The sequence below is a fragment of the Bos taurus genome, chromosome 15 (genome assembly GCF_002263795.3).
Source record: "Bos taurus isolate L1 Dominette 01449 registration number 42190680 breed Hereford chromosome 15, ARS-UCD2.0, whole genome shotgun sequence".
Classification (NCBI taxonomy): domain Eukaryota; kingdom Metazoa; phylum Chordata; class Mammalia; order Artiodactyla; family Bovidae; genus Bos; species Bos taurus.
The window spans coordinates 82978277-83004608 of NC_037342.1; the positions used below are offsets into that span (position 1 = coordinate 82978277).

General features: G+C 51.0%; 1 protein-coding gene across 11 annotated transcripts in view; it reads left to right on the forward strand.

The window, feature by feature from the left end:
* Positions 1-26332, forward strand: part of STX3 (syntaxin 3) — a 111702-nt gene that overhangs the window by 17359 nt on the left and 68011 nt on the right. For all 11 annotated transcript variants that reach the window (XM_059874676.1, XM_059874673.1, XM_059874674.1 and 8 more), the window contains 7 exon segments: positions 3960-4043; positions 20021-20120; positions 20861-20935; positions 21973-22040; positions 24844-24952; positions 26013-26086; positions 26191-26325. In XM_059874676.1, coding sequence (XP_059730659.1) covers positions 4023-4043; positions 20021-20120; positions 20861-20935; positions 21973-22040; positions 24844-24952; positions 26013-26086; positions 26191-26325 — 582 coding nt within the window. In that variant the 5' untranslated portion in view covers positions 3960-4022.

A 26332-nucleotide genomic window follows, 5' to 3' on the forward strand; every position in this document is an offset into this window, starting at 1 on the left:
AAGAGTCACAGGGTCTGTGGTGTTGTGACCACTTAGCAGTAGAAAAACTCAGAGCAGTCAGAGAACTTGTTGCAGGCCTCACAGCAGGTCAGTGATAACGACAGGCCTTGAACCCCAGCTCTGGGTGACCCAAGGCTGCTTTTTTCCCCAAATTCGGGCATCCTCTCATTGGAGGTGCCTGCTCAAAGCCGGCAGGTGGGGAGTCCCTGTCCAAAGGGCATGGCTCTCATGCGTATCATGACAGAGGGCTCAGGCTGCCTCCAGTGCTCCAGGACGAAGTCGTTCCCAGCTTCCAGAAACTTCTCTGAGTCCATCCCATGATGCAGCCTCACCTCACTTCCTTAGCACATTTGCCTGTTTGAATGAAACTGAGTGGGCACACCCGTGTGTCTTGTGTGTGAGTTACGTGTGTATTCACAGACCTGAGCTGTTTCCCCCCAGTGGGGGTCTCTATCAGACACTCAACAGGGGTGTGCTGAGTCACGTTCCTGCAGAAAGGTCGGGTTCCTGTTTTTCTAGCGAGGGTCTTGGCGATCCTTCTTGGGAGACAGAGCCCTCTGGAGTCCGCTGAGACGCCCGGGTATTGATGATAGTTGGTAAAAGCAGCATCTTATCTCAAGCTTTAGAAACTGCTGGGTGGATCCAGGCCACTGGCCTCAGTGGGAGTTAGTTATTAAACTAAGTTGATTTCAGTTTTCATTACATCTACAGCATATGGTGTGCGCTCAGTATACATTCGGAATAGGTTAATTAATGACAAGCGCAAGTAATTTCAGGGCTTCCCTGGTGGCTCAGCGGTCAAGAATCTGCCTGCAACGCAGGAGCCAAGGGGTTGATCCCTGGGTTGGGCAGATCTCCTGGAGGAGGCAATGGCAACGGGCTCCAGTATACTTGCCTGGAGAACCCCATGGACAGAGGAGCCTGGTGGGCCCCAGTCCATGGGGTTGCAAGAGTTGGACACGACTTAGCATTAAGCCACTACCACCGCAGGTAATTTCATTTCATTTCATACTTTTTTTTCTCTTTGGCCTTGCCATGTGGTCTGCAAGATCTTCTCTGACCAGGGACTGAACTCGTGCCCGCTGTGTTGGGAGCACAGAGTCTTAACCACTGGACACCAGAAGTCCAAGAGATGTTAATTGCGAGTGACAGAAGCTTCTGGCTAAACAAGTAAAAAGCAGTATTACAAGAATACTGTTGGAAGAAGACCGCGGAAGATCTGTAGAGCTTGCTCTGAGCCGAGGAGTGGGTTTGGGAAGGTGGAGATGAGGGTAGTGTCTCTGTTGCGTGTTGCTAGAGGGCGATTTGGTTCTGTTCATTTCATGATTCAGAATCCTCAGGGAGCCTAGGTGGGCACCGATAACTTTCCCATCATATGGGGAAGGTGGAGGAGGTTAGGTACCTTCCTGAAGGAAGGTGTTCTGGGCAGGCACATACTCCAAGTCTCCAGGTGAAGCCCAAGGCAGCCCTGACCCTCCGGGAGTTCAGGTCAGTGGGGAAGGATCGGTAGGTGAAGGGGTGATTAATATGGGCGGGGTGGGACTGAAGAGGGTTTGCACAGAATGCATTGGGATCTCAGGGAGGTTTTAAATGTTGCAGGGGGTTGGGGTCAGATCAGGCAGACAGAGAAGTTTGTTCGAGATTGAATTTTAAAGGCTCAATGAAATTTTGCCAGCTGGACAAATGCATTTCAGGAAGAAGTTCTTGGATGACAGTTCGGCAAGGTGAAAGCATGGTGTGTCCAGAAACATGTTAGGGGTTCCAAGCGCCTGGCCCAGATGCATCATAGAGAAGATAGACATGTGCGCCTGTGGCTGGCTGATGCAGAGGGTTCACAGAAAACAAGAAAATTCTGTAAAACAATTGTCCTTCAATTAAACAAACAAAAAAAAGAGTTGTGAGTGGGAGCCAGATCTTAGGGGGCCCGTGTGCTCTGTTAGGCTTCGGGACTTTTTTTTCCCCGTAGACCATTTTGGGGGCTTTTCCCCCTCTTTTATTTTCCTTTTCTTGAACACAAAATCTTAAAGAATACTGAGGAGGTGACAGTACCTGATCAAACAATATCTAAGTACCTAACAGTACTTAACTGAGTTCTTAAGGAATGAATTTGGTTTCAGGAAAGGGCCTGGGATTTCTAGGTAGGAAACATCCTTCCTGGGCACAGGGCCACTAGGCTTTGGGACTTTTAATCCTGGGAAATGTTAGGAAGGTGCTCGCGGGGCCGGAGTGGCGTCCTCGACGTCCAAGTCCTTGCACGAGGCTGTGACCCTCGGGTTGCTGAGGGCTGCAGCCACGCCAGAGAACGAGGTGGGGGGGCGCTCAGTCCTCACCTGTGTCTGCCTCTCTGCGACCCCAGGGACTGCAGCCCACCAGGCTCCTCTGTCCACAGGGTTTTTCAACCAGGAATACTGGACTGGGTTGCTGTTTCCTCCTCCAGGGGATCTTCCCCACCCAGGGATCGAACCCAGGTCTCTTTCATTGCAGGCGGATTCTTTACCCACCGAGCTCTCGGGGAAGCCTGAGATGATGGGGGCGGTAGTCAAAGGCAGCTCCCCAGAGGACTGGAGAGCCCCACATTTCAGGGGCAGTTCCAGGAACTCCATCAGGACTAGACCATTCCCGGGATGGTAGCTGGGGAGGGAACGGGGGCCCTGGTGGCCTTGCTTGCTCCTGGAGTCCTGTGTTGAGTGGCATGTCTTGGCTTAGGAGGCCACGGGCCCCTGAAGTGCGTGGACAGCCGGTATCGAGGTTCATCCCCCTCGCTGCCTCCACCCCCTGCAACCCCTTCTCCCCCGTGCCTAGGGATGGGGTGCTGTGTGGACTGCAGCAGTCGGGGGATGTCTGGGAAGAACGCAGAAGCAGCTCGGGCCCTTTGGTGGGTGGGCATGGGGGCACTTCCTCTCGCTGCCGCTTCGTGGTCCTGCAGGGGTGGTTGAATGAGATTCAGAAAGCCGGCGTCACCGGGGGTGCTGGAGCCTGCGGGAGGGCTTCCTGTTTGCTGTGAACACGAGCTCTGACCCGGAGCTCTCGCGGTGCCGTTCCCTTTACAACGGGTGGTTGCTGAAAACGGGAAAAGGTTTGCTCCCACCGTGAGGATTTGAAGCTGGTGCTTTGGAGGAATCGGGACTGTCCTAATACATATATCCCTGGTGGGGTAGGTCATACGCCTGAACATTGTTAGAAACACGGGATCCAGACCCGAAGGATGACGGGCTGGAATCTCGTCTCCAGCACTAGCTATGTGGTCTTGGCCTCTCTGTTCTAGGGTCTCCAACTGGAATAAGTTACAATAACAGCACCAATACCATCATCACCACCCCCGAACACGATGCTCACTGCACACTTGCAGCCTGCCGGGCCCTGTGCAAGTGTTTCCTAGCCATCATGTCACTCATTTTGTAAACAAACCTGTGATTCAAGTGGTGTTATGATTAGCACTTTATGGATGAGGAAAGCTGGGGTCGGTCGATTGATTGGTGTTTTTCTTTTTTTCCTCTCTCTGTATTTAACTGAAAGTCGCTCAGTCATGTCTGACTTTCTGTGATACAGTCCATGGGATTCTCCAGGCCGCAACATTGGAGTGGGTAGCCTTTCCCTTCTCCAGCGGATCGTCCCGACCCCGGAATCGAACCAGGGTCTCCTGCACTGCAGGTGGATTCTTCACCAGCTGAGCTCCCTGTAGTTGATTTACAATGTTGCATTAATGTCTGGTGTGATTGAGCCATGTATACATTCTTTGGGGAGCTAGGACTTGAACTCAGAGTGTATGAGAGGTTGCTGCGGCTCCCGGTGCTTGGTGCATGCTCAGCGCTCTCGGGTTGCTGCATCGCGAGCCGTTCGGAGACCTGCAGGTCGCGTGTGAGACGCGCACGGGTGCGGCTCCCGCTGCTTGGTGCGTGCTCAGCGCTCTCGGGTTTCCTGGGCTTTTGGTCTCACCTCGTCCTTTTCGTCCCTCACAGAAGCAGCTGACGCAGGATGACGACACCGACGAGGTCGAGATCGCTGTTGACAACACAGCTTTCATGGACGAGTTCTTCTCCGAGGTGGGTGCCTTCCGTGTGTTTCTTCTGAATGGACGTAAGGAACCGTAGCTTCCTTAGGCAACGGTAAAGCCCGTAGGTCTTTCGGGGGCAGCAGAGGAAAGCCAGTCTTCTGCTGGGGGGGAGCCAGGCCGAGAGGCTGCGAGGAGAGTCCCCATTACTGGGGAGGACGTGGGCTTCTACTCTCACTGAGAAACCCAGCAGGAGGTAAACCATGCACATCAAAGAGACGCTGTAAAGCCACGCTCGTGATGACGTTTTCATGGTATCCTTTCTTGCCTACAAGAGAGTTTAAATAGGGAACCACGCCAGGGGACCCAGCCATGAACGTAAGGGAAGAAAAAGCGTTTCATGGCATTTTTAGGCCTGTAATTGGGATAGATCTGAATTGTTGTTACCAAAAATTCAATCTCTTTGACTTAATTCTGGTAACAACTCACAAACCAAGAAACCGCCAGTTTATGTCTTTTTTTTTTTAATTTTATTTTATTTTTAAACTTTACAATATTGTATTAGTTTTGCCAAATATCGAAATGAATCCGCCACAAGTATACATGTGTTCCCCATCCTGAACCCTCCTCCCTCCCCATACCCTCCCTCTGGGTCATCCCAGTGCACCAGCCCCAAGCATCCAGTACCGTGCATTGAACCTGGACTGGCGACTCGTTTCATACATGATATTATACATGTCTCAATGCCATTCTCCCAAATCTCCCCATCCTCTCCCTCTCCCACAGAGTCCATAAGATTGATCTATACATCACTGTCTCTTTTGCTGTCTCGTACACAGGGTTATTGTTACCATCTTTCTAAATTCCATATATATGCGTTAGTATACTGTATTGGTGTTTTTCTTTCTGGCTTACTTCACTCTGTATAATAGGTTCCAGTTTCATCCATCTCATTGCAACTGATTCAAATGTATTCTTTTTAATGGCTGAGTAATACTCCATTGTGTATATGTACCACAGCTTTCTTATCCATTCATCTGCTGATGGGCATCTAGGTTGCTTCCATGTCCTGGCTATTATAAACAGTGCTGCGATGAACATCGGGGTACACGTGTCTCTTTCCCTTCTGGTTTCCTCAGTGTGTATGCCCAGCAGTGGGATTGCTGGATCATAAGGCAAAGCTTCTGCACAACAAAGGAAACTATAAGCAAGGTGAAAAGACAGCCTTCAGAATGGGAGAAAATAATAGCAAATGAAGCAACGGACAAACAACTAATCTCGAAAATATACAAGCAACTCCTACAGCTCAACTCCAGAAAAATAAGTGACCCAATCAAAAAATGGGCCAAAGAACTAAATAGACATTTCTCCAAAGAAGACACACAGACAAACAGTTAATGTCTTTTGAAGTTCAGCAGAGGCAGAAATGGGTGGCCCATGTGTACAGATTCACATGGCCTTTGAGGTAGAGGGTCCTGCTGGAAGGTGCTGTGGGAGACGTGAGTGATGGAGAGCTTGAGGAAGGGGCGCGTGTGTCACGGACAGAAACGCAGGCGCTGGAGCCAGGGGAGCTCGGGTTCACCTCTCAGCCCGGGGGCCTTCCCTGGTGGTGGTGCTTAAGACTTTACCTTCCGGCGCAGTGGAGATGGGTTCACTCCCCAGTCGGGGGGGACCTAAGATCCCACATGCCCCATGACTAAAAGCCCAAAACGTGAAACAGAAGCAATATTGGAACAAATTCAATAAAGGCTTTAAAAATGAATGACCCATATAAAAAAAAATCTCAGCCCTGCTTCTGACAGCTGCCATTCTTATGAACATTCCTTCACAGTCTTGTTTCCTTTATCTGTACATTGGGACCGATAATATTATTCCCCAAAGGACTATTAGGAGGATTAAGCGGCTCCTGTTTCTGAAACGTTCATGTAGCGCCTGCCGTATAAGCACGTGTTTATACGTGTTGCACCCAGACCAAACCAAAGCGCTCCAGCTCCAGCTGCACCGCCGCCATCCCGTGGCTTCTTTATTTAGGCTTTTAATTGCTGTATCTAAAGAGGTGTCCTGCTCTCTCTGCACGCAGGTGTGGGTTCCTCTCGGCCTCCAGGCTGTGGGTGTGGGGAAGCACCCTCTGGCTCCTCTCTCAGTGGAGCGGGGCGCGATGGCCCGGCCACCCATCTGTGAGGGTCAGAGCGGGTTCAGGGTGAGCGTGAGCCTGTGCACGCCTGACTGGGAAGTTGGCCCGGACTGCGCCCCACCCTTCCCGTGGGTGGGCCCGTCCCTTTGCTGCAGGAGTCGTAATGAGATCAGATGATGCTCGAGTTATTTACAAGTCCAGTGTTGTTCTAGGTGTGGACCCTGGAAGGAAGAGCTCTTCCAGTTCAGCGCTGGGCGTGGGCGTGAGGAGCTGGGTGACGTCACTGCAGCTCATCGCCCTGGTCTTGCCTCAGAGAACCAGTTACATTGACTTCTTTCCTAAGATCAGGACTTTCTACAATAACGGTGTCCTCCCTTTTCTCTTAACCCAGTAAGAGGGGACCTGAGAGGCAGTGTTCCTTGGGAGGTGGGCAGATGGGTGGGCCTTGGTTTCCACGATCAGGTCTGAGTCTACCCTCAAGCCTTTAAATAGCAGTTAACCTTGGGCCAGTTCCTGAACCCAGCTGGGCTTTAATCCCTGCTCTGGAAATCAGGAACAGCAGAACTTACCTTTCAAGCCTGGCCCGAGGATCCCTTGAGATCACGTGAGGATCGTACATCTGGAAAGCATTGTCTGAGCCGGAAAGTGCCAGATGGAGGGTAGTTATTTTTGGAGACTTAACAAGGTCTCTGGGGCTGCTGCTTTTCTTCTTGCTTTCTTTTTGTTAAATGCTTTTCTATCATTAAAAAAAAAAAAAGGCCCCATCATATTTAAGGTAGAGAAGAGGACAGCGTGCTTGGCTGGGAAGAGCATGATTCTTTTGGACTTAATTCCTTATCTGCCACTGTGTGATCTTGGGCATGTGTCTTTTTTTCAACATTTTGTTTTGTATTGGGGTATAGCTAATTAATGGGCTTCCCTCGTGGCTCAGAGGGTGAAGAATCTGCCTGCAGTGTGGGAGACTTGGGTTCGATCCCTGGGTTGGGAAGATTCCCTGGAGAAGGGAATGGGTACCCACTCCAGTATTCTGGCCTGCAAATTCTGTGGACAGAGGCTGCAGTCCATGGGGTCACAAAGAGTAGGGCACGACTAACTTTCACTTCACTTTCATAGCTGATTAACAATGTTGTGATGGTTTTGGGGGAGTAACGAAGGGACTCAACCACGCATATACATGTAACCATTCTCCCCCAAACTGCCCTCCGATCCAGGCCTCCACGTAACATTGAGCGGAGTTTTATGTGCTGCGCAGTAGGTCCTTGTTGGTTATCGTTTTAAATCTGTACACCAGGGTATACACGGCCATCCCAAACTCCCTAAGTACCCCTTCCCCCCATTCTCCCGACAACCATAAGCTGGGTCCAAAGTCTGTGAATCTCTTTCTGTTTTGTGAGTCAATTCATTTGTATCATTTCCTTTTAGATTCCACGTATAAGGGATGTCATACGATATTTCTCCTCCTCTGTATGACTTTCTTCACTCAGTGTGACACTCTGCAGGTCCATCCATGTGGCTGCAGAGCCTTTCATTCTTTTTCATGGCTGAGTAATATTCCGTCACATACATGTACCACATCTTTTTTATCCATTCCTCTGGTGATGGACGTCTAGGTGGCTGCAGAGTCTTTCATTCTTTTTCATGGCTGAGTAATATTCCGTCACATACATGTAACACATCTTTTTTATCCATTCCTCTGGTGATGGACGTCTAGGTTGCTTCTGCGTCTTGGCTGCTGTAAACAGTGCTGCTGTGGACATTGGGGTACATGTATCCTTTCGAATCGTCTTCTCCACATGTATGTCCAGCAGTGGGAGTGCAGGGTCATATGTTAGCTCTATTTTTAGTTTTTTAAGGAACTTCCATACTGTCCTCCATAGCGGCTTTACCAATTTGTATTCCCACCAGCAGTGTAGGAGGCTTCCCTTCCCTCCACATCCTTACCAGCATTTATTTGTGGGCTTTTGGTGACAGCCGTTCTGGCTGCTATGAGATGATATTTCGTTGTGGTTTTGATTTCACGTCTCTGGTCACTAGCGATGGTGCAGATCTCTGCATCTGCCTCGTTGGCCATCTGTCTGTCTTCTTTGGAGAAACGTCTGTTTAGATGCTCTGCTATCGGCACGTGTCTTAACCTCTCTAAGTCTCTGTGGGTTTAGCTGTGAAGTGGGGAGAAAAATATTCATCTCCTGATAAGTTGGGGGTGAAAGGAGCCAAGACTCAGGAAGTGCTCACAAGGGAGCTCGGTAAAGGTTAATTCCGTCCCTTCACATCTAATAGGGCGCAGAGAGGCTCCGTGTTGGAGGCTCTGTCTCTGGGCAGAGACAGGAGGGAGCCGGTGCACAGGTCTTGGTCTGCATCTCAGCTGTGCTCATGACAGTGGTGTAGCTTTGGAAAAGTTGTGTGACTGCTCTCAACCCCGCTTTCCTCTGGAACAGGCCTAGCAGTGTTGCTCTTGGGTCACTAAGTGGTATCTGACCCTGTGACCCCAAGGACCGCAGCACGCCAGCTCTGCTGTCCTCCACTGCTCTCTGAGTTTGCTCAGACTCATGTCCGCTGAGTTGGTGATGCCATCCAACCATCTCATCCTCTATTGTCCCCTTCTCCTCCCACCTTCAATCTTTCCCAGCATCAGGTCTTTTCCAATGAGTCAGCTCTTCCCATTAGGTGGCCAAAGTTTTGGAGCTTCAGCTTCAGCATCAGTCCTTCCAATGAATATTCAGGACTGATTTCCATTAGGATGGACCGGTTGGATCTCCTTGCAGTCCAAGGGACTCTGAAGAGTCTTCTCCAACACCACAATGCAAATGCATCAATTCTTCAGCGCCCAGCTTTCTTTGTAGTCCAACTCTCACATCTGTACATGACTACTAGAAAAACCATAGCTTCGGCTAAACTGATCTATGTTGGCAAAGTAATGTCTCTGCTTTTTAATATGCTGTCTAGGTTGGTTATAGCTTTCCTTCCAAGGAGCAAGCATCTTCATGGCTGTAGTCACCGTCCACAGTGATTTTGATTTTTATAATAACTTTGATTTTGACTGTATAATAATCAAAGGTTTTTGATTATCATATTCATAATAACCAGCAGTATTTCCTGCTGGTTGTTATAAAATGAGAAAGTAATGGATATTCCTGCACAGTGTGTGACCTACGGTAAGTTTATCTTCAGTAAATTTAAGTTTTCTCACCATTCTGTTCCCCAGTATATTTGTTAATGTATATATATATATACACATTATATATGTAGGAAGGAAATGGCCACCCACTCCAGTATTCTTGCCTAGAGAATCCTGTGGACAGAGGAGCCTCGTGGGCTGCTGTCCATAGGGTCGCACAGAGTTGGACATGACTGAAGCGACTTAGCATGCATGCATATATATATATATCACAAAGTCTACTTTAGAGAACGTGGTCTGGAAATATCCTCAAAGGTGGATTAAAGTGCATTCCAGATAATGGGGGTTTGGGGAAATGAAAAGGTTTCCCTCTTCGCGTGTCTGAGGAACACACCCAGTGCCTTCGGCAGGATGGAGCAGAGTAGCTTGCTTGTGAGTGTGCTCTTGTGATAAAAAGTACACAAGACTTTTATCTTTTGGACTTTTGGACTGCTTCCAGCAAATGGTCGCCTGTGGTCATTTGCAAGGCCTGACGGTGTGAATCGCAGGTGGTCGGGGAGGCACTTGCAAGGCCAGATGCTGTCGCGAGGCCAGGAGGCGTTCACAATGTGCTTTGCCCGGGGAAACTCAAACGGTTTCTCTCGCCTCCCAGTTACTACAGAAAAGACTTGACCCCTGGGTGCTGAGGCCTCACAGGCTGATTAAGCCAGGGTCTAGCAAATGATAAACCTCAGATTTTTGTCTAATTGGCAGTTGTCTGCATATTTGCCTTCGTCTTTTTGTTCAGCTGGCAGAGAGTACAAAGTTTTGGAGAAAACAGGACCTACCTGAGAGATGGCGTCTGTTCTGATTGCATCTGCTTATATAATAAATCACTCTAGCAGTTAGTGGGGTAGAGTAGCCTTGCTGTAATACTGACGGATTCTGTGGATTAGGGATTTAGGGTTCAGACAAGGGCCCACCGGAGGTTTTTGTTTTTTTTCTTTTTGGCCCTGCTGTGTGGCTTATGGATCTCGGTTCCCTGACCAGGGATTGAACCTGGGCCCCGGCAGTGAAAGCACTGAGCCTCAACCACTAGACCACCGGGAACTCCCAGAGGTGGCGTATTTCTGCTGCACAGTTTCTGGGGTCTTGACTAGCCAGAGTCTGGAATCTCAGAGGCTTTTAACTCAGGCGTCTGGTGCCTGAAGGAGACACCAGGGTGTCTCAGAGGAGACCTGTATTTCACCTCTTTCTGTGGCTTGGGCTTCTCAGCACGATGGACTCAGGGTCATTGGTTTGGGGGGCGGCTCAGGGCTCCAAGGCAGGCCTGGCAGCTGTGGAAGTCACACTGCCCATCATTTGTACTGTGCGCTGATGCTGAAGCAGTCATAAGCCTGCCTGACTCAACAGAGGACTACACAGATAGCCCTCTCAATGAGGAGATGGAAGGGTTTGTGCCATGACCATGTGGTCCACCACTTATTATTCTCTTTATTTGGCTGCACTGGGTCTTCGCTGCCACACGCAGAGCCCTTCACTGCAGCGCGTGGGCTCTTCGTCATGATGTGCAGACTTCTCAGTAGTTGTAGCACAATAGGCTGAGTTTCCTTGTGGCATGTGGGATCTTAGTTCCCCGACCAGGGATCAAACCCATGTCCTCAGCGTTAGAAGGCAGATCCTTAACCACCATGTTTCAAAACCACCAGAGTCACAGCTCCATGTGGCATCACCCTACACCAGCATCCCTTCACAGGAGGCTGGGATTGATCGCTGGGTCGGGAAGATACCCTGGAGGAGGACATGGCGACCCACTCCAGCATTGTTGCCTGGGGACCCCCACGAATGGAGGAACCTGGTGGGCTACAGTCTATAGGGTTGCAAAGAGTCGAACACGACCGAGTGACTGAACACACACACCAGGCCGTGAGAACAGCTCGGAAATCCTCTTCTCAGGGAGGAAAACTACCCAGATCCTTCACGCTGCCCTACCTTGTGGCCCTTTGGCTGGCGACAGATCCCATGGTCGAGGCCACCCTTCGCTTAGAGTGGAGATCAGAAAAGTGAGAGACGGCTAAGGGGCAGGATTGTCCGGATTACCACCGGATTACCACAGAATCCAGCCTCTAGACCTGGCAACCCCTCTGCCCAAAGAAAATCAGTTCTGTTAACACGGGAGGGCGGGGCCAGGTGGGGAATGAGTTCTGTTAACACGGGAGGGCGGGGCCAGGTGGGGATGCCTGTTGGATTGCGGTGTGAGATGCCCAAAGACTTCAATTAGGTTTGAGAAACACATCATACTCTTTTCCTCCCATGGAGACTGGAAATGACATGAACTTGTTAGAGGTTCTGAGGAGCCCTACAGTGAAGAAACCTGGTTAAGTTGCCTGTCTTAACAGTTATTTTTTCATGGAACCCTTTCTGACGTGTAACTTCTGCTAACGAGAGGAATGAACTTATTGCCAAGAATGCTGTCATAAACTTTTCTTTCTTGGATGTGCTTAAAAAGGGGGGTGTCAGTTTCGCAGTGGTTTATGGAGCAAGCTTGTCTCCAGAGTTACATGTATTCATTTCTTTATTCATTGAACAAACTTCTACCGAGGGCCACCACGTGCTTAGCGCAGTGATGCGGATCCATGTGGACGAGGGAACAAGACCAGTGGAGCTGTGGCCGGTTAGAGAAGCTAGGAGGCGTGCAGTCTTGTGACTTTTGTTAAAACGAAGATCCTCAAAGTGGGTGTAACTTGGAAATCTAGGTGTTAAGTCAGATCTAGGAGGCTAAACACTCTTCACCTCATGCCTGAAGTAGCACCTTCAGATGCCTAGTTGGGCTGGAAGGTTCTGTGTTTCTGGGCTCGATACGCAGGCAGGAAGCCCTTTTTGGTCATTTGCCTGTTTGCTCCTGGCTTCATTTATCGCCCTTCCCATGCTCTGCTCTGTATTGCAAGGGACCCCTTGCCCCAGGTCCCTTACTGGATTTTGCTGTGTCTGACCCAGGGGAGGCACCTCAGAAGATTAAAGGTGGTGGGAATGAGGCCATGGTTTTCCTCCCAGACATGTCTCCTCCGTGACCTCAGCTTTCACTCCATCAGCCCTGCCTCTGTGGTCCCCGTTCTGCTGGTCGGCCACCAAGGCCTGGCTCCACCAGAGGGGCCCCGGGGACCATGCCTGCCTTCTTTGTCCCTGCAACCGGCTGGTGCCCGTTTCCAGGATGCCTCGCTGTCCTCTGGCTTCTCAGCTCTTGCACCTCTCTCTCTGGCTGCCCTGGGTCTTTGATGTGGGCATGGGCTTTCTCTGGTTGTGTTGCATGGGCTTCTCTTGCGGTGTGAGGACTCCAGAGCACGCGGGCTCAGGAGTTGTAGTGTGCGGGCTTACTTGCCTTGTGGCCTGTGGGACCTCACTTCTCTGACCAGGGATCAAACCCATGTCCCCTGCATTGGCGGTGGAGTCTTAAACACTGGCCCCCAGGCACATCCCTCAGCTCATTTCTGTCAAGAATTCCCTGTATTTTGATACTTCAGTTAAAATAACTCAATAGATTTCTATTTTCTTGACCATGTTTTGGGCGGCACAAAGCCCAAATACACTTAACTGATTTAACCGAGAATACTAGTTGTCACAGGTCAGCATAGCTCTGAGATCACGCGTCTCTTTTCATTCATAAACGGAGAGTTGAAACACCACTCACAGTCTTGGTAAAATCCCCTGAGGGACTTGACTTCTGATGCTTGGCTGACTGAGACCTTTCTCTGTCCTTCCCTGTCAATGTTTGTTTGCTTCCCAAAGCAAAGAAGCAAACGAATCAGAGGACTTGCCTTCTAATACAAAGACTTTTGGGGATTATATGATTTTTGAAGAAAGGTGTATGCATTGACAGAGGAAGAATAATTATTTGACCCTTACAATCCTATTACTTTTGTTGCCTTAAAAGGTGGCATGTAATAAATTTCAGTAAATAAATATGAAAGATTTAACACCTAACTTAGCAGTATGATGGGTGGTGGTGGTAGTTTACTTGTGTCTGATTCTTTGCAGCCTCATGGACTGTAGCCTTCCAGGCTCCTCTGTCCATGGGATTTCCTAGGCAAGAACACTGGAGTGGACTGCCATTCCCTTCTCCAGGGAAATCTTCCTGATCCAGGGTTTGAACCCAGGTCTCCTGCATTGCAGGTGGATTCTTTACTGTCCGAGTCCCCTAGGTAAGACAAAGCCTTACACCCTACCCCGCAGTATCTGCCAGTCTCCAGAGTAGTCCTTTCTCTGCTTTTAGATTAGAGTCCACTGGCTAATTAGATCCACTGGGAAGAGGCCATCCATGTCGTGAAAATAGCTCCCTCATTTTAGTCAGATGGTGGTGATTAGTACAGTCCTTCTGGGTAGGGAGGGGTTGGGTCCGGGACCCCGCTGGATACCAAACCCCTGGGTGCTCAAGTCTCTTACATAAAGTGGTGTAGTATTTGCATATAATCTACACATAGCTGACTACCTTAAATCACTTTAAATCATCTCTAGATTACTTATGATGCCTCAGTTCAATTCAGTCCAGTTGCTCAGTTGTGTCCGACTCTTTGCGACTCCATGAATCGCTGCACGCCAGGCCTCCCTGTCCATCACCAATCCTGGAGTTCACTCAAACCCATGTCCATCGAGTTGGTGATGCCATCCAACCATCTCATCCTCTGTCGTCCCCTTCTCCTCCTGCCCCCAATACCTCCTAGCATCAGGGTCTTTTCAAATGAGTCACCTCTTCCCATGAGGTGGCCAAAGTACTGGAGTTTCAGCTTTAGCATCAGTCCTTTCAATGAACACCCAGGACTGATCTCCTTTAGGATGGACTGGTTGGATCTCCTTGCAGTCCAAGGGACTCTCAAGAGTCTTCTCCAACACCACAGTTCAAAAGCATCAATTCTTTGGTGCTCAGCTTTCTTCACAGTCCAACTCTCACATCCATACATGACCACTGGAAAAAGCATAGCCTTGACTAGATGGACCTTTGTTGGCAAAGTAATGTTTCTGCTTTTTAATATGCTGTCTAGGTTGGTCATAACTTTCCTTCCAAGGAGTAAGCATCTTTTAATTTCATGGCTGCAATCACCATCTGCAGTGATTTTGGAGCCCCCAAAAATAAAGTCTGACACTGTTTCCACTGTTTCCCCATCTATTTCCCATGAAGTGATGGGCCCAGATGCCATGATCTTAGTTTTCTGAATGCCTGGTACCATGTAAATGCTATGTAAATAGTTGTCAAATAGTTGGCAAATTTGAGTTTTGCTTTTTGGAACTTTCTGGAATAGTTTTTCCCCTTGAGTATTTTTGCATTGAATCCATACACACAGAACCTGAGGATACAGATAGCGGCCCGTATACTGTGGTAATTACGGTTAGTTCTGTGAGCAGATACCCAATGTGAAGAGCAGTTAACTTGCTGTCCTTTGTGGACATCACAGAGCATTTTGTTAACGTCGGGATTGCCGTGAGGCTTGGAGACCTGCTTGGAAAGGCTCAGCGGAGTGCCTGGCAGGCAGTACCAGTGCAGTGACTGCTGGCTGCCCTCGTCTTTGTCGGCAGCACCGCCCGGCGTTTCTGAGCACGTAGTGCGCCATGTCTTACCTCGCGTAACGCTCACACCAACTCGGGGAGGTGGGAAATACGATAATCCTTGTTCACAGGTGAGAGGACTGGGGCTCGGCGGCTTGTTCACGGTCACTGACTGCTAAGGGTGGAGCCAGAATGTGCACCTGGTCTGATCCTAACTTATGTCTTAAACTGTGCTATCCAGATCGCCCCATTCCTGACAAATCATTGAAAAGCGCATTTAAAACAGTATTTATTTTTATTTATTTGGCCATGCCAGGTCTTAGCTGTGGCACGTGAACTCTTGTTTGTGGCATGTGCAATCTGGGTCCCCAAGCAGGGGTCGAACCTGGGTCCCCTGCATTGGGAGTCTTACCAGAGTCTTACCAATACAATAAATAGGCATTGAGGATGTTTTAGCTGCAAATTTAGCATGGTGATTAAAAAAAGAAAAACGTTTGGATTGGTTCCTTCAGTCAACAGCATTTCTTGAGCACTCCTTGGAGAAAAGGTCCTTCCAGGGAGTTTTGGTTAGAGAAAAGAGGGCCCATGACACCGGTCAGAGGTCCCTGAGCCGGTCTCACGGAATGGTGAGTGGATTCCACCCCTCCACCTGACACAGGCTGGACGCACATGGACCTGGGAGAAGATGAGCCAGGGAGGCGGTTCTTGCGCCTTCACCCAGTCCAGGAGATGGGGTTTGGATCTAAGAGATGCGGGTTCAGACCTCGCTTTTACCTCTTCCTGCCGTTACGGCCTTGACTGACATCCTCGGTTGCGTTGAGCTGCAGTGTTCTCGTGCATAAAAAGGGTAGCAATGGTGACGTCACAGCCATCCAGCAAAGAGCCTTGTTTATGGGACAGGTGTGAGTTAAATCAGGTTTAGTTCTTAAATACATTATTGTGCGGGGTAATGTCAGTCTCTTTAAAACAACCTGAACACACAGACAAATAGCACTGAATGCTTCGATTCAGCACTTAGATTTCCTGCTCGCCCTGCCCTTCCCAGTCTTTGGTTATCTGGCAAACTCACACAAAGGAAGTTAACGGCATGTACCTGCTACCCTGAAGTACTCAGAAAGTCACCTTTGAGAAGAAGTAACGCTTCCAGGAAAACACAGACACAAAGTTAGAAGGAACAAAAGAGCTCTGCGATTGGCCCATTGCCCATCCTGAAGTCCTGAAGGTGTTCTGCAGTTCCTTGGTGAGCTGACTAAATCGCTGGATTACTCAGTCAGAGTCCCTGAAGCAGCTCCAGATGGGCAGGCTATGAGGACAGAGGGAGGGGCAGCTTCTGTGGGTGCAGGATGAGGGCAGGCAGCAGTGGAGGCCCCTGACCTGGAAAGCTCTGCAGACAGGCTGGGGATGGAGCCTGGGTCCAGTTCTCCCATCCGCTGGGCCGTCTAGTTGTGTCTAGAGCGACTCTGGGCTTGGGGTCCAACAGTCTCACCCTACCAACAACTTCCTACCTTGTCTTCCTACCACTGAGCAGACTTTGAGTCAGGATGCTCTTCACGTTATGGAGTAATAATATTCCAGGAGGTACTTTTTGAGTCATCCAGTCCTTAGGAGTCATCAAAACGTTAGGCTTTTGACTTCTTTTCTAAAAGTCGGAGTGTAATTGCTTTATGATGTTGTGTTAGTTCCTGCTGTACACACAGTGACCAGCTATCTGGGTCCGCATGGCCCCACCTGCTGGACCTCCCTCCCACCCACGCCTCAGCCCAGCCCTCTCGGGCGTCACGGAGCATCGGGCTGGCCCCGTGCGGTGCAGCAGGTTCCCACCCGCTGTCCGCATCACACGTGTCGTGCATCCTCGTCAGTGCTGCTTTCCCAGTTCATCTCGCCCTCTCCGACCCCGCTGTGTCCACCTGTCCATTCTGTGTCTGTCTCTGTTCCTGCCCTGCAAATAGTTTCATCTATACCAGTTTTTAGATTGCACATACGGGCATAGGCTTGGGTTACTGAGAATTTGAATGGTTTGCCTTGGAAATGAACAGAGATCATTCTGTCGTTTTTGAGATTGCATCCAAGTGCTGCATATCGGACTCTTTTGTTGACTGCGATGGCTTCTCCATTTCTTCTGAGGGATTCCTGCCCACAGTAGTAGATATAATGGTCGTCTGAGTTAAATTCACCCATTCCAGTCCATCTTAGTTCGCTGATTCCTAGAATGTCAACGTTCACTCTTGCCATCTCCTGTTTGACCACTTCCAATTTGCCTTGATTCATGGACCTAACATTCCAGGTTCCTATGCAATATTGCTCTTTACAGCATCGGGCTTTGCTTCCATCACCCGTCACATCCACAACTGGATATTGTTTTTGCTTTGGCTCCATCCCTTCACTCTTTCTGGAGTTATTTCTCCACTGATCTCCAGTAGCATATTGGGCACCTACCGACCTGGGGAGTTCCTCTTTCAGTATCCTATCTTTTTGCCTTTTCATACTGTTCATGGGGTTCTCAAGGCAAGAATACTGAAGTGGTTTGCCATTCCCTTCTCCAGTGGACCACATTCTGCCAGACCTCTCCACCATGACACGGCCATCTTGGGTGGCCCTACATGCCATGGCTCATAGTTTCATTGAGTTAGACAAGGCTGTGGTCCGTGTGATCAGATTGGTCAGTTTTCTGTGATTATGGTTTTCATTCTGTCTGCCCTCTGATGGAGAAGGATAAGAGGCTTATAGAAGCTTCCTGATGGGAGAGAGACCGAGGGGGAAACTGGGTCTTGTTCTGATGGGCGGGGCTGTGCTCAGTAAATCTTTAACCCAATTTTCTGTTGATGGGCGAGGCTGTTTCCCTCCCTGTTATCTGACCTGGGGCCAAACTATGTTGGAGGTAATGAGGACAGTGGGGACCTCTGTCAAAAGGTCCCATGCATGCACTGCTACACTCAGTGCCCCCAACCCTATAGCAGGCCACCGCCGACCCACGCCTCCGCCAGAGACTCCTGGACACTCACAGGCAAGTTTGAATCAGTCTCTTGTGGGGTCACTGCTCCTTTCACCTGGGTCCTGGTGCGCACAAGGTTCTGTTTGTGCTGGACTGGATGAAGCACAAGCTGGAATCAAGATTGCAGGGAGAAATCTCGATAACCTCAGGAGTGCAGATGACACCACCCTTATGGCACCCTTATGATGAAGAACAACTGAAGAGCCTCTTGATGAAAGTGAAAGAGGAGAGAGAAAAGTTGGCTTAAAGCTCAACATTCAGAAAACGAAGACCATGGCAGCTGGTCCCATCACTTCATGGCAAATAGATGGGGAAATAGTGGAAACAGTGTCAGGCTTTATTTTTTGGGGCTCCAAAATCACTGCAGATGGTAACTGCAGCCATGAAATTAAAAGACACTTGCTCCTTGGAAGAAAAGCTATGACCAACCTAGACAGCATATTAAAAAGCAGAGACATTACTTTTCCAACAAAGGTCCGTCTTGTCAAGGCTATGGTTTTTCCTGTGGTCATGTATGGATGTGAGAGTTGGACTGTGAAGAAAGCTGAGCACCGAAGAATTGATGCTTTTGAACTATGGTGTTGGAGAAGACTCTTGAGAGTCCCTTGGACTGCAAGGATATCAAACCAGCCCATCCTAAAGGAGAACAGTCCTGGGTGTTCATTGGAAGGACTGATGCTGAAGCTGAAACTCCAATACTTTGGCCACCTGATGGGAAAAACTGACTCATTGGAAAAGACCCTGATGCTGGGAAAGATTGAAGGCAGGAGGAGAAGGGGACGACAGAGGATGAGATGGTTGGACACCGGCTTGACCCCTGGTCTGGGAGACCCCACGTGCCGTGGCGCAGCTGACCCGTGCGCCACGACTCCTGAGCCTGCGCCTCGCGCCTAGCGCCGCAACTGCTGAGCCCTGAGCACAGCTGCTAACGCCCCTGCGTCTAGAGCCGGTGCACCACAGCAAGAGACGCCACCGCCGTGCGAAGCGTGCACACCACAACGGAGACCCAGTGCAACCAGAAATATGAGTAAATATCAAAAAGAGAACTCAAGTTTCTTTCCCCTGCTTTCTTCGCCAGTTGCAGAGCTGTGATCAGGTTTTCTTTTTTTTTTTTTTAAGAAGTGGGTTATTCACTGGAGGAAAGGGCTGCTGGAAGCTGCATCGTGAGTTGTCTTTCCGTTGCATCGCAGGGGCTAAGACCCTCCTGTGTGGTATCTTATGAGGTTTCTGTTTGTTGACTGTGGCCATGTTGGCGTGCCCCTTGCTGTGGAGGGCAGGCAGGTGGATGTGGAGGCTTCGAGACCTCTTCCAACGAGCCATGCCCCGCACGTTGCAGCCACCCCCGGAGGGGCACCTGGTGCCTGTGAGGATGGAGCTGAGGCTGAACTTCACATCCGGGTGGCGGAATCCATGTGGGTCAAGGCACGCCTCCAAGTGCTTTCTTCTTATTCATTTGGCTACACCGGGTCTTAGCCGCAGCGTGCGGGAGCTTCTTCAGCTGTGGCATGGAGACTCTTAGTTTCAGGCCGTGGGCTCTAGTTCCCTGACCAGGGGTTGAACCCAGGCCCCCCGCACTGGGAGCAGGGAGTCGTAGCCGCTGGACCTCCAGGGAGGCCCCCGGGACTTTCCCATACACGCCTGGCACAGTCAGGAGCACCAGAACAGAGCGGACACGCTCCCGGCTTCAGCTCCTGGGTCCTGGTGGTCTGTGGCGGTCCTGGTAGGAGGCGTGTCCAGGGCACTGGGCGCCGGGCGGCTCGGGCCCCAGCGTGGCCGTCGCTTCGGGCTCCTCGCCTCTCCTCTCCTTTCTCTCCCCCCGCCCCCCTCCCGTTTCTCACTCTCCGGGTTCGTTCTCTCCCTTTCGCTGTTTGCCTCTTTCCTTTCTCCCTGCCTCTCCTCCTCACTCACTGTGGCTCCCGCTTCCGGAGCAGCTGAGGACCTGCCCGGTGTCCTGACCCTTCCCGCTGACGCTTCCTGGGCTTTTCCTGGCTCTTCTTGACTCCAGCCGGGACCCCCGTCCGAGGTGGGCAAGTGTCTCCTCCTCGCGGAGCAGTGAAGACGGAGCCTCGTGGACGGCTGTCGGCGCCCTTCTCTGACTGCGGATGGTGGACGGGCACTCCCTGGGGCCGCTGGGCCTCAGAAGGCTTGCCCAGAGTCACCACCTCCCTGCACGAGCCCCGACGCTGGGCGGGGAGCTCTGCTGAGCGTTTCCCCTCGTTTGCGGCCAGGCTCTCCCTCCTGATGCCAAGGCTGTGGTCTCTCTACTTACAGATCGAGGAGACACGCGTCAACATTGACAAGATCTCCGAGCACGTGGAGGAAGCGAAGAGGCTCTACAGTGTCATCCTGTCTGCGCCCATCCCTGAGCCAAGTGAGTGCCACGCGGGGCTCAGACACCTGCTGGGCCCGGCTGGGCCTCGGGTCCCCCTCAGAGCAGCAGCGGAGGGCGTGTTCCCTCACACTCGCGTGCCTGCCGGGTCAGTGCCCGCCCTCCTCACCCTCTCCTGCTCACACTGCCCTGTTAACGTCTGTTTATTAGGCTGCGCCAGCTCTCTGACGCAGCACGCGGGATCTTCCCTCTGTGTTGCAGCATGCAGACTCTTTAGTTGGGGCCTGTAGGATGTGGTTCCCTGACCAGGGGTGGAACCCAGGCCCCTGTATTGGGAACGCAGAGTCTTAGCCACTGGACCCCAGGGATGCCCCCATCACCTCTGCTTTTTGTGGCTCCACTTGGCCAGACTCTCGTCTCCTTCCCAACGAGCCCCTCTCGTGGCTGGCGGGGACTCTTGCTGCTGCTGGCGTGCCTCACCTCCGCCCCCGCTTTGGGTTTCTGGAAGGCGCACCTGTGCTGTTTTCTCTGCTTGAAACGCTTCCCCAGTCCCTCCTTTTTTCCACGAGGTGTTTTTACACTGTAGGTCGAGGGCAGGGTGCCTGGAAAAATGCCTTTAAAAACTAAGCTCCCTGTGTTCTGATGACGGGTGTCTGGGGAGCCCCTGGGAACACGTACTGCCCTGGACGCCTGAGAAAGCACCACACCTCCTCCGTTGATTGTTGTCGCTGACAAAGCGTTCAGTCTCTTCTAACTGATGCTGCCGGCCTTTGTTTACCCAGAAACCAAGGACGACCTGGAGCAGCTCACGACCGAGATCAAGAAGAGGGCCAACAATGTCCGGAACAAACTGAAGAGTAAGGGGCTAAGGGAGCAGCCAGCCCCCCAACCGTCCCACGTCTGGGGTCCAGCCCTCCTGGAGCAGAACGCTTCCTCACGGGGGTGACGTCGCGCGTGGCGTCTTTGCTCGTGATCTGGGCTCTGTCTCTGGCATGACGGATGATACCCCAGAACTGTGTCTGGTTGAGTGAGGCGAGAATTGGAGTTTGTGGGCGGGCGCGGAAGCCTGCTCTCAGCCGGTGGCTGGTGGCTCGGGCCCCTTAGCTTAGCCCCTCGCCTTGTCCTGGTCCCGCTTCCTCCCGCAGCACCTGCGTGCGTGTGAACAGTGACGTTAGTGATGTGAGGATGCCAGATAGACTCGTCTGCAGGCATCTCCTGGGGACCAGGTGTACCACCTCCCTCATGCCCACTCCCCCCTCAGTTAGGGCAGTGTTCTGGGAAGCCATTGTCATAGATTCAGTTCGGCTGGGAGCCCAGAAGCTTCCTTAGGTCGGTGGCTGTCATCTGCATCCTTGCCCCACTTACTGTCTTTGGTGATGAGTGCATGCTGTTGGTCAGGGAGAGAAAGCGGCGTTGCTGAGCCTGAGGTATCATTTCTTTGCCCGCTTCGGACCGTACTGCCTATTTTCATGGGGGTGGAGTGGAGGTTTTCGGTGGCCGCTTCCAGTCTGGCAGTGAGCCTGTGCCCGCCGTCTGCGTGTTTGTGTTTGATTTTCATGTTGGCATTGCAAGGGGGGCCCTGCAGTGCACCCATTTTACAGAGCGGAGAACAGGAGCGCTGAGGGCATGTGGCTTTTCCAGGGAGACACGCCGGGGCGTGGCAGGGCAGGGATTTGTACTGCCGCGCTGAGACGTGGCCAAGGGAGAGCCTGGAGTGAAGGTCGTGGAGTGCGTGTCCTGGGGCTCCGACGTGAGCCGGCTTTTGAGACGGGACCTGCCTGCTGTTCGTCTCCGGGGCTGGTGTGTGTGTCTGCGAGGGGAGGCTGCACTGCACGGTGAGCTTCTGGAGGGGAGCGGGGGCTGCATTGCTGGAATAACCTTCTCCCCCATCCAGGCATGGAGAGGCACATTGAGGAAGACGAGGTGCAGTCGTCGGCAGACCTTCGGATTCGGAAATCCCAGGTGAGATTCTTGGCCTAACAACCATCTATCCCAATCCTTTAGTTTTTTTTTCCCTTAGCTGTGGAGTCTTGTTAATTTTTTTAAAGTATTTATTGAAGTAGAATTGATTTACAATATGGTGTTAGTTTCAGATATATAGCAAAGTGATTCAGTTATGACATATACACACACGCATATGTATATTGCTTTTTCAGATCCTTTTGCATTGTAAGTTATCACTAGATACTGAATATCGTTCCTTGTGCTATACAGTAAACCCTGTTTTGTATATAGCAGTGTGTGTCTGTTAACCCCGTACTCGTAGTTTATTTCCCCACCTCCTCTTTGGTAACTCTAAGTTTGTTGTCTCTCTGTTTTATAAATAAATTCATTTGTATTAGTTTTTAGATTCCACATACTTAATACCAGTGATGTTATATGACGTTTGTCTTTGACTTACTGCGTGTAAGTGAGATGCTCTCTGGGTACATCCGTGTTGTGTGAGTGGCCGTGTTTCATTTATTCCATTGCATACATGTGTCACGTCTTCTTTATCCAGTCATCTGTTGATGGACACAGATTGCTTCCATCTCTTGGCTCTTATGAGTAGTACTTCGGTGAACACTGGGGTCTGTGTATCTTTTCTAATTAGAGTTTTCATCTTTTCTGGATCTGTGGAGGGGGATTGCCAGATCATATGGTAGCTCTATTTTTAGTTTTTTAAGGAACCTCCCTCCTGTTCTCCATAATGACACCAATTTACATTCCCACCAACAGTGTAGGAGAGTTCCCTTTTCTAGCTGTGGATCTTTAAAAACAAACAGACCTTACTTGGAACTCAATGTGAAGAACTGGTAGAGGGGAGCTGCCCAGGTCGAAGTCGGGGCCAGGGCTGGTCCCTCTCACACCGTCCTCTCAGGAGGCGCCTGAGGTTCCCAGAGCACAGGCGAAGGTGTAGTGAGCCTCTCTGGTTTACAGGAGAGGAAACCGAAGTCTTCTCTCTGGAGACTGTTGGGCGTCAGTTGTCCAGCTTGGAGTCAGGCTGTTTGGCGGTCATCAAAGATATGACCCTTGTCACTGAAGAGCAGGCGTGACGTGCCAGTGTCACAAGGAGGCTGTGACACTTGACCCGCAGGAGAGCGGGCAGGAGGACGGGACCAGATCCTTGTGCTCCCAGCATTGGAGGAGCCTGGAAGGACTGAGGTGCCCAGAGGAGGCTGGGCCCTGGACGGGCAGGATGTCGGCATGGGCAGGCTCAGGGAGAGGTTGCCCTTGGAGGCCTGCGGGCAGGAGTGGTGTGTGTAGAGTAGGGCGGTGTAGGGTGGGTAGGGGCAGACATGAAGAGAACAGTCTGTCTAGAGACAAAAGTTTGTCACAGGATAGTGGGCGTTGAGTTTTTGGTAGAGAACCCAGTGCCATGTTCCAGGGGCCTGTGACTGCGGTCTCAGGAGTTTGGATCTGATCAGCTAGCTGGTGTGCACTTACTTTGGTTGCAGTCTGTTAGGAAGATACTCTGGTAGCCATTTGAAAACTGGCTCAGCGTGGGGCACGTGGGTCTCCCATTGGGTTTTTGCAATGATTTTGGTCTGAATTTGCCTGGTGATGGTGGGTTTAAAAAAAGTGTAGATATTGGTGATTTGGCAAAGGAAAAACCTTTGTTGGGTCTTGATGCTGAGAAGTGGGCAAGGAATAAAAATGATGATTGATTTGAGTTTAGGCACCAGGGCTGTTGATGGAATGCATTGAGTCAGAGGCAAGATTGGAAGCAGGAAAAGCTGGGCGATCAGTTTGGGTAAGAACACAAGGGTCTTGGGATGTGGAGGGGAGTTGGGCAAGGCCTCTGGGATTCCCAGAGTATCTCCTTTGGCCTCAATTACTCTGTGAGTTCAGCAAGACAGGTTAACAGATAAGTGAAAACATGCTTTGAAAAGGTGAGCTGACTTTCCCCGTGGTGTAAAGTTAGGAAGCCAAAAACACTGAGTCTTGTACCTGGTCTTTGGGTTTGTTTGTTTTTTTAAATTTCTTTACAATTTTGAAAGGTTACTTTCCAGTTACAGTTACTACACAATCTTGGCTATATTCCCCCTGTTGTAAAATGCATCCTCGAACCTATCTGACCCCAGGCCTTTGTACCTCCCTCTCCCTGACCCCTACCCGTCTGTCCCCTCTCCACCTTCCCATTGGTCACCACTGGTTTATTCTCTGTATCTGTGAGTCTGCTACCTCTCTGTTATGTTCATAGTTTGTTGTAGTTTTTAGATTCCATATATAAGGTGATGTTATACAGTATTTGTCTTTCTCTGACTTATTTCACTTAGCATAATATCGTCTGTGCCCATCTAGGTTGTCACAGATGGCAAGATTTCACTCTTTAATTGCTGGGTAGTATTTCATTGTGCACGCATGTGTACGTGTGTGTTTCGCATCGTCTTTATCCAGTCCTCTGTTGATGGACGCTTGGCGGGCTTCCGTCTCGCGGCAGCTGTGAATAATGCTGCTGTGAACACTGGGGTGCGTGTATCATTCTGAATTAGTATTTTTTTATACATATATATATATGTACACATATTTTATACATACATACACACACACATACACGCACACCCAGGATTGGAAATGTTGGGTCAAATTGTAGCTCTATTTTTAGTTTTTTTTTGCGAAATCTCCAGTTTCCCAGTGGCTGCACAAGTCTGCCTTCCCACCAAGAGCTGCCCTTGGCCTTGCGGTCCCGGGTCCGGGGCTGCCGTGGGCGAGGTTGGGGCCGGGGCACTGAGCCTGTGCCCCTCGCTCCTGGGGGCTCACGGCCTTGACCTTGTCCCCGCAGCACTCCGTCCTGTCCCGGAAGTTTGTGGAGGTGATGACCAAGTACAACGAGGCCCAGGTGGACTTTCGTGAGCGCAGCAAAGGGCGGATCCAGCGGCAGCTCGAGATCAGTGCGTGTTTGCAGCGCGTTCTGTGCCCCACTCCTGGCCTGTCGGGCGGTGGTCTGTCCGGTCGTCAAGCCCAGGGAGACGGGGCCTCCGGGTGGCTTCTGCCTTCCCTTTTGTGCCCCAGCCGAGGACGGGGCTCACGGCACTGCCGCCGCCTGGATGTCGTGTCTTAGGCTGAAAAAGGGTGGCTCTGTGCTACCAGGTCCAAGCGTTGGTTGCCATGGGAACCAGCATTTCCGCATCCATGGAGGGAAATACCTGCTACACAGCCCTGCTTCCTGGGGCTCATGGCATCTTTGCTGCCTGTTTGACAGCAGAGAATGGTGCAGGTTGCCCCGTTTGTGTAAAGGAGTTAATACAGCCTCGCCCATTAGGAATCAGTAACTTTAGGAGTCAGTAACTTTAGGAATCAGTAGCAATCAGGGCCCCGCAGCGCGGAACATGCTCTGAGAACTGAATGAACTCGGTCACAGGCAGGGAGGGCAGGCCGGCCAGGGCCTGGGGACAGGGCGCGCTTGGGCGGAGCAGGGTGGGGGTAAGACGGTTGGAGGGAGGGCTCACCTGGGAACTGGCCTGTTGTCCTGAGGACTTTGGACCCCATGGCAGAGTGAAGGGGGCCGGGAGACGTTCCGAGCTGGAAAGGAATATAATCAGACGTGGACTTCAGGAGGGTAATTGCTGATAACGTTGAGGCTGGATTGGGTTAGGGGAGACATCGGAGAAAGGCGAGCAGACTTATAAAGGCCACGGCTTTAGAGTGAAACTTACTGTGCTCCCACTGGGATTTCCAGATGGTTCAGTGATAAAGAATTGTCTGCCAATGCAGGAAACACAGGAGGCGAGGGTTCAATCCCTGGGTTGGGGAGACCCACTGGAGGAGGAAATGGAAACCCACTCCAATATTTTTGCCTGGAAAGTCCCACGGGCAGAAGCCTGGTGGGCTACAGTCCACAGGGTTGCAAAGAGTTGGACACAACTGAGCGACTGAACACGGCCATTTTCAGGAAACTTTTGAAATGATGAGCTTTGATCTTGTATCTGACGCTCTCCTTTTGTTATAAAGCCGGCAAAAAGACCACCGACGAGGAGCTGGAGGAGATGCTGGAGAGTGGGAACCCTGCCATCTTCACCTCTGGGGTGAGTGATGGTGTGGGGTTGGGGGGTGGGAGTCCTGCAGGGGTCCCCGGGGGGCTGTGGTGGGCCTGGGGGCCGATGGTCCATTTCTCTGCGGCCCGCCATAGATCATCGACTCTCAGATTTCCAAGCAAGCCCTCAGTGAGATCGAGGGCCGGCACAAGGACATCGTGAGGCTGGAGAGCAGCATCAAGGAGCTTCACGACATGTTCATGGACATCGCCATGTTGGTGGAGAACCAGGTGAGGC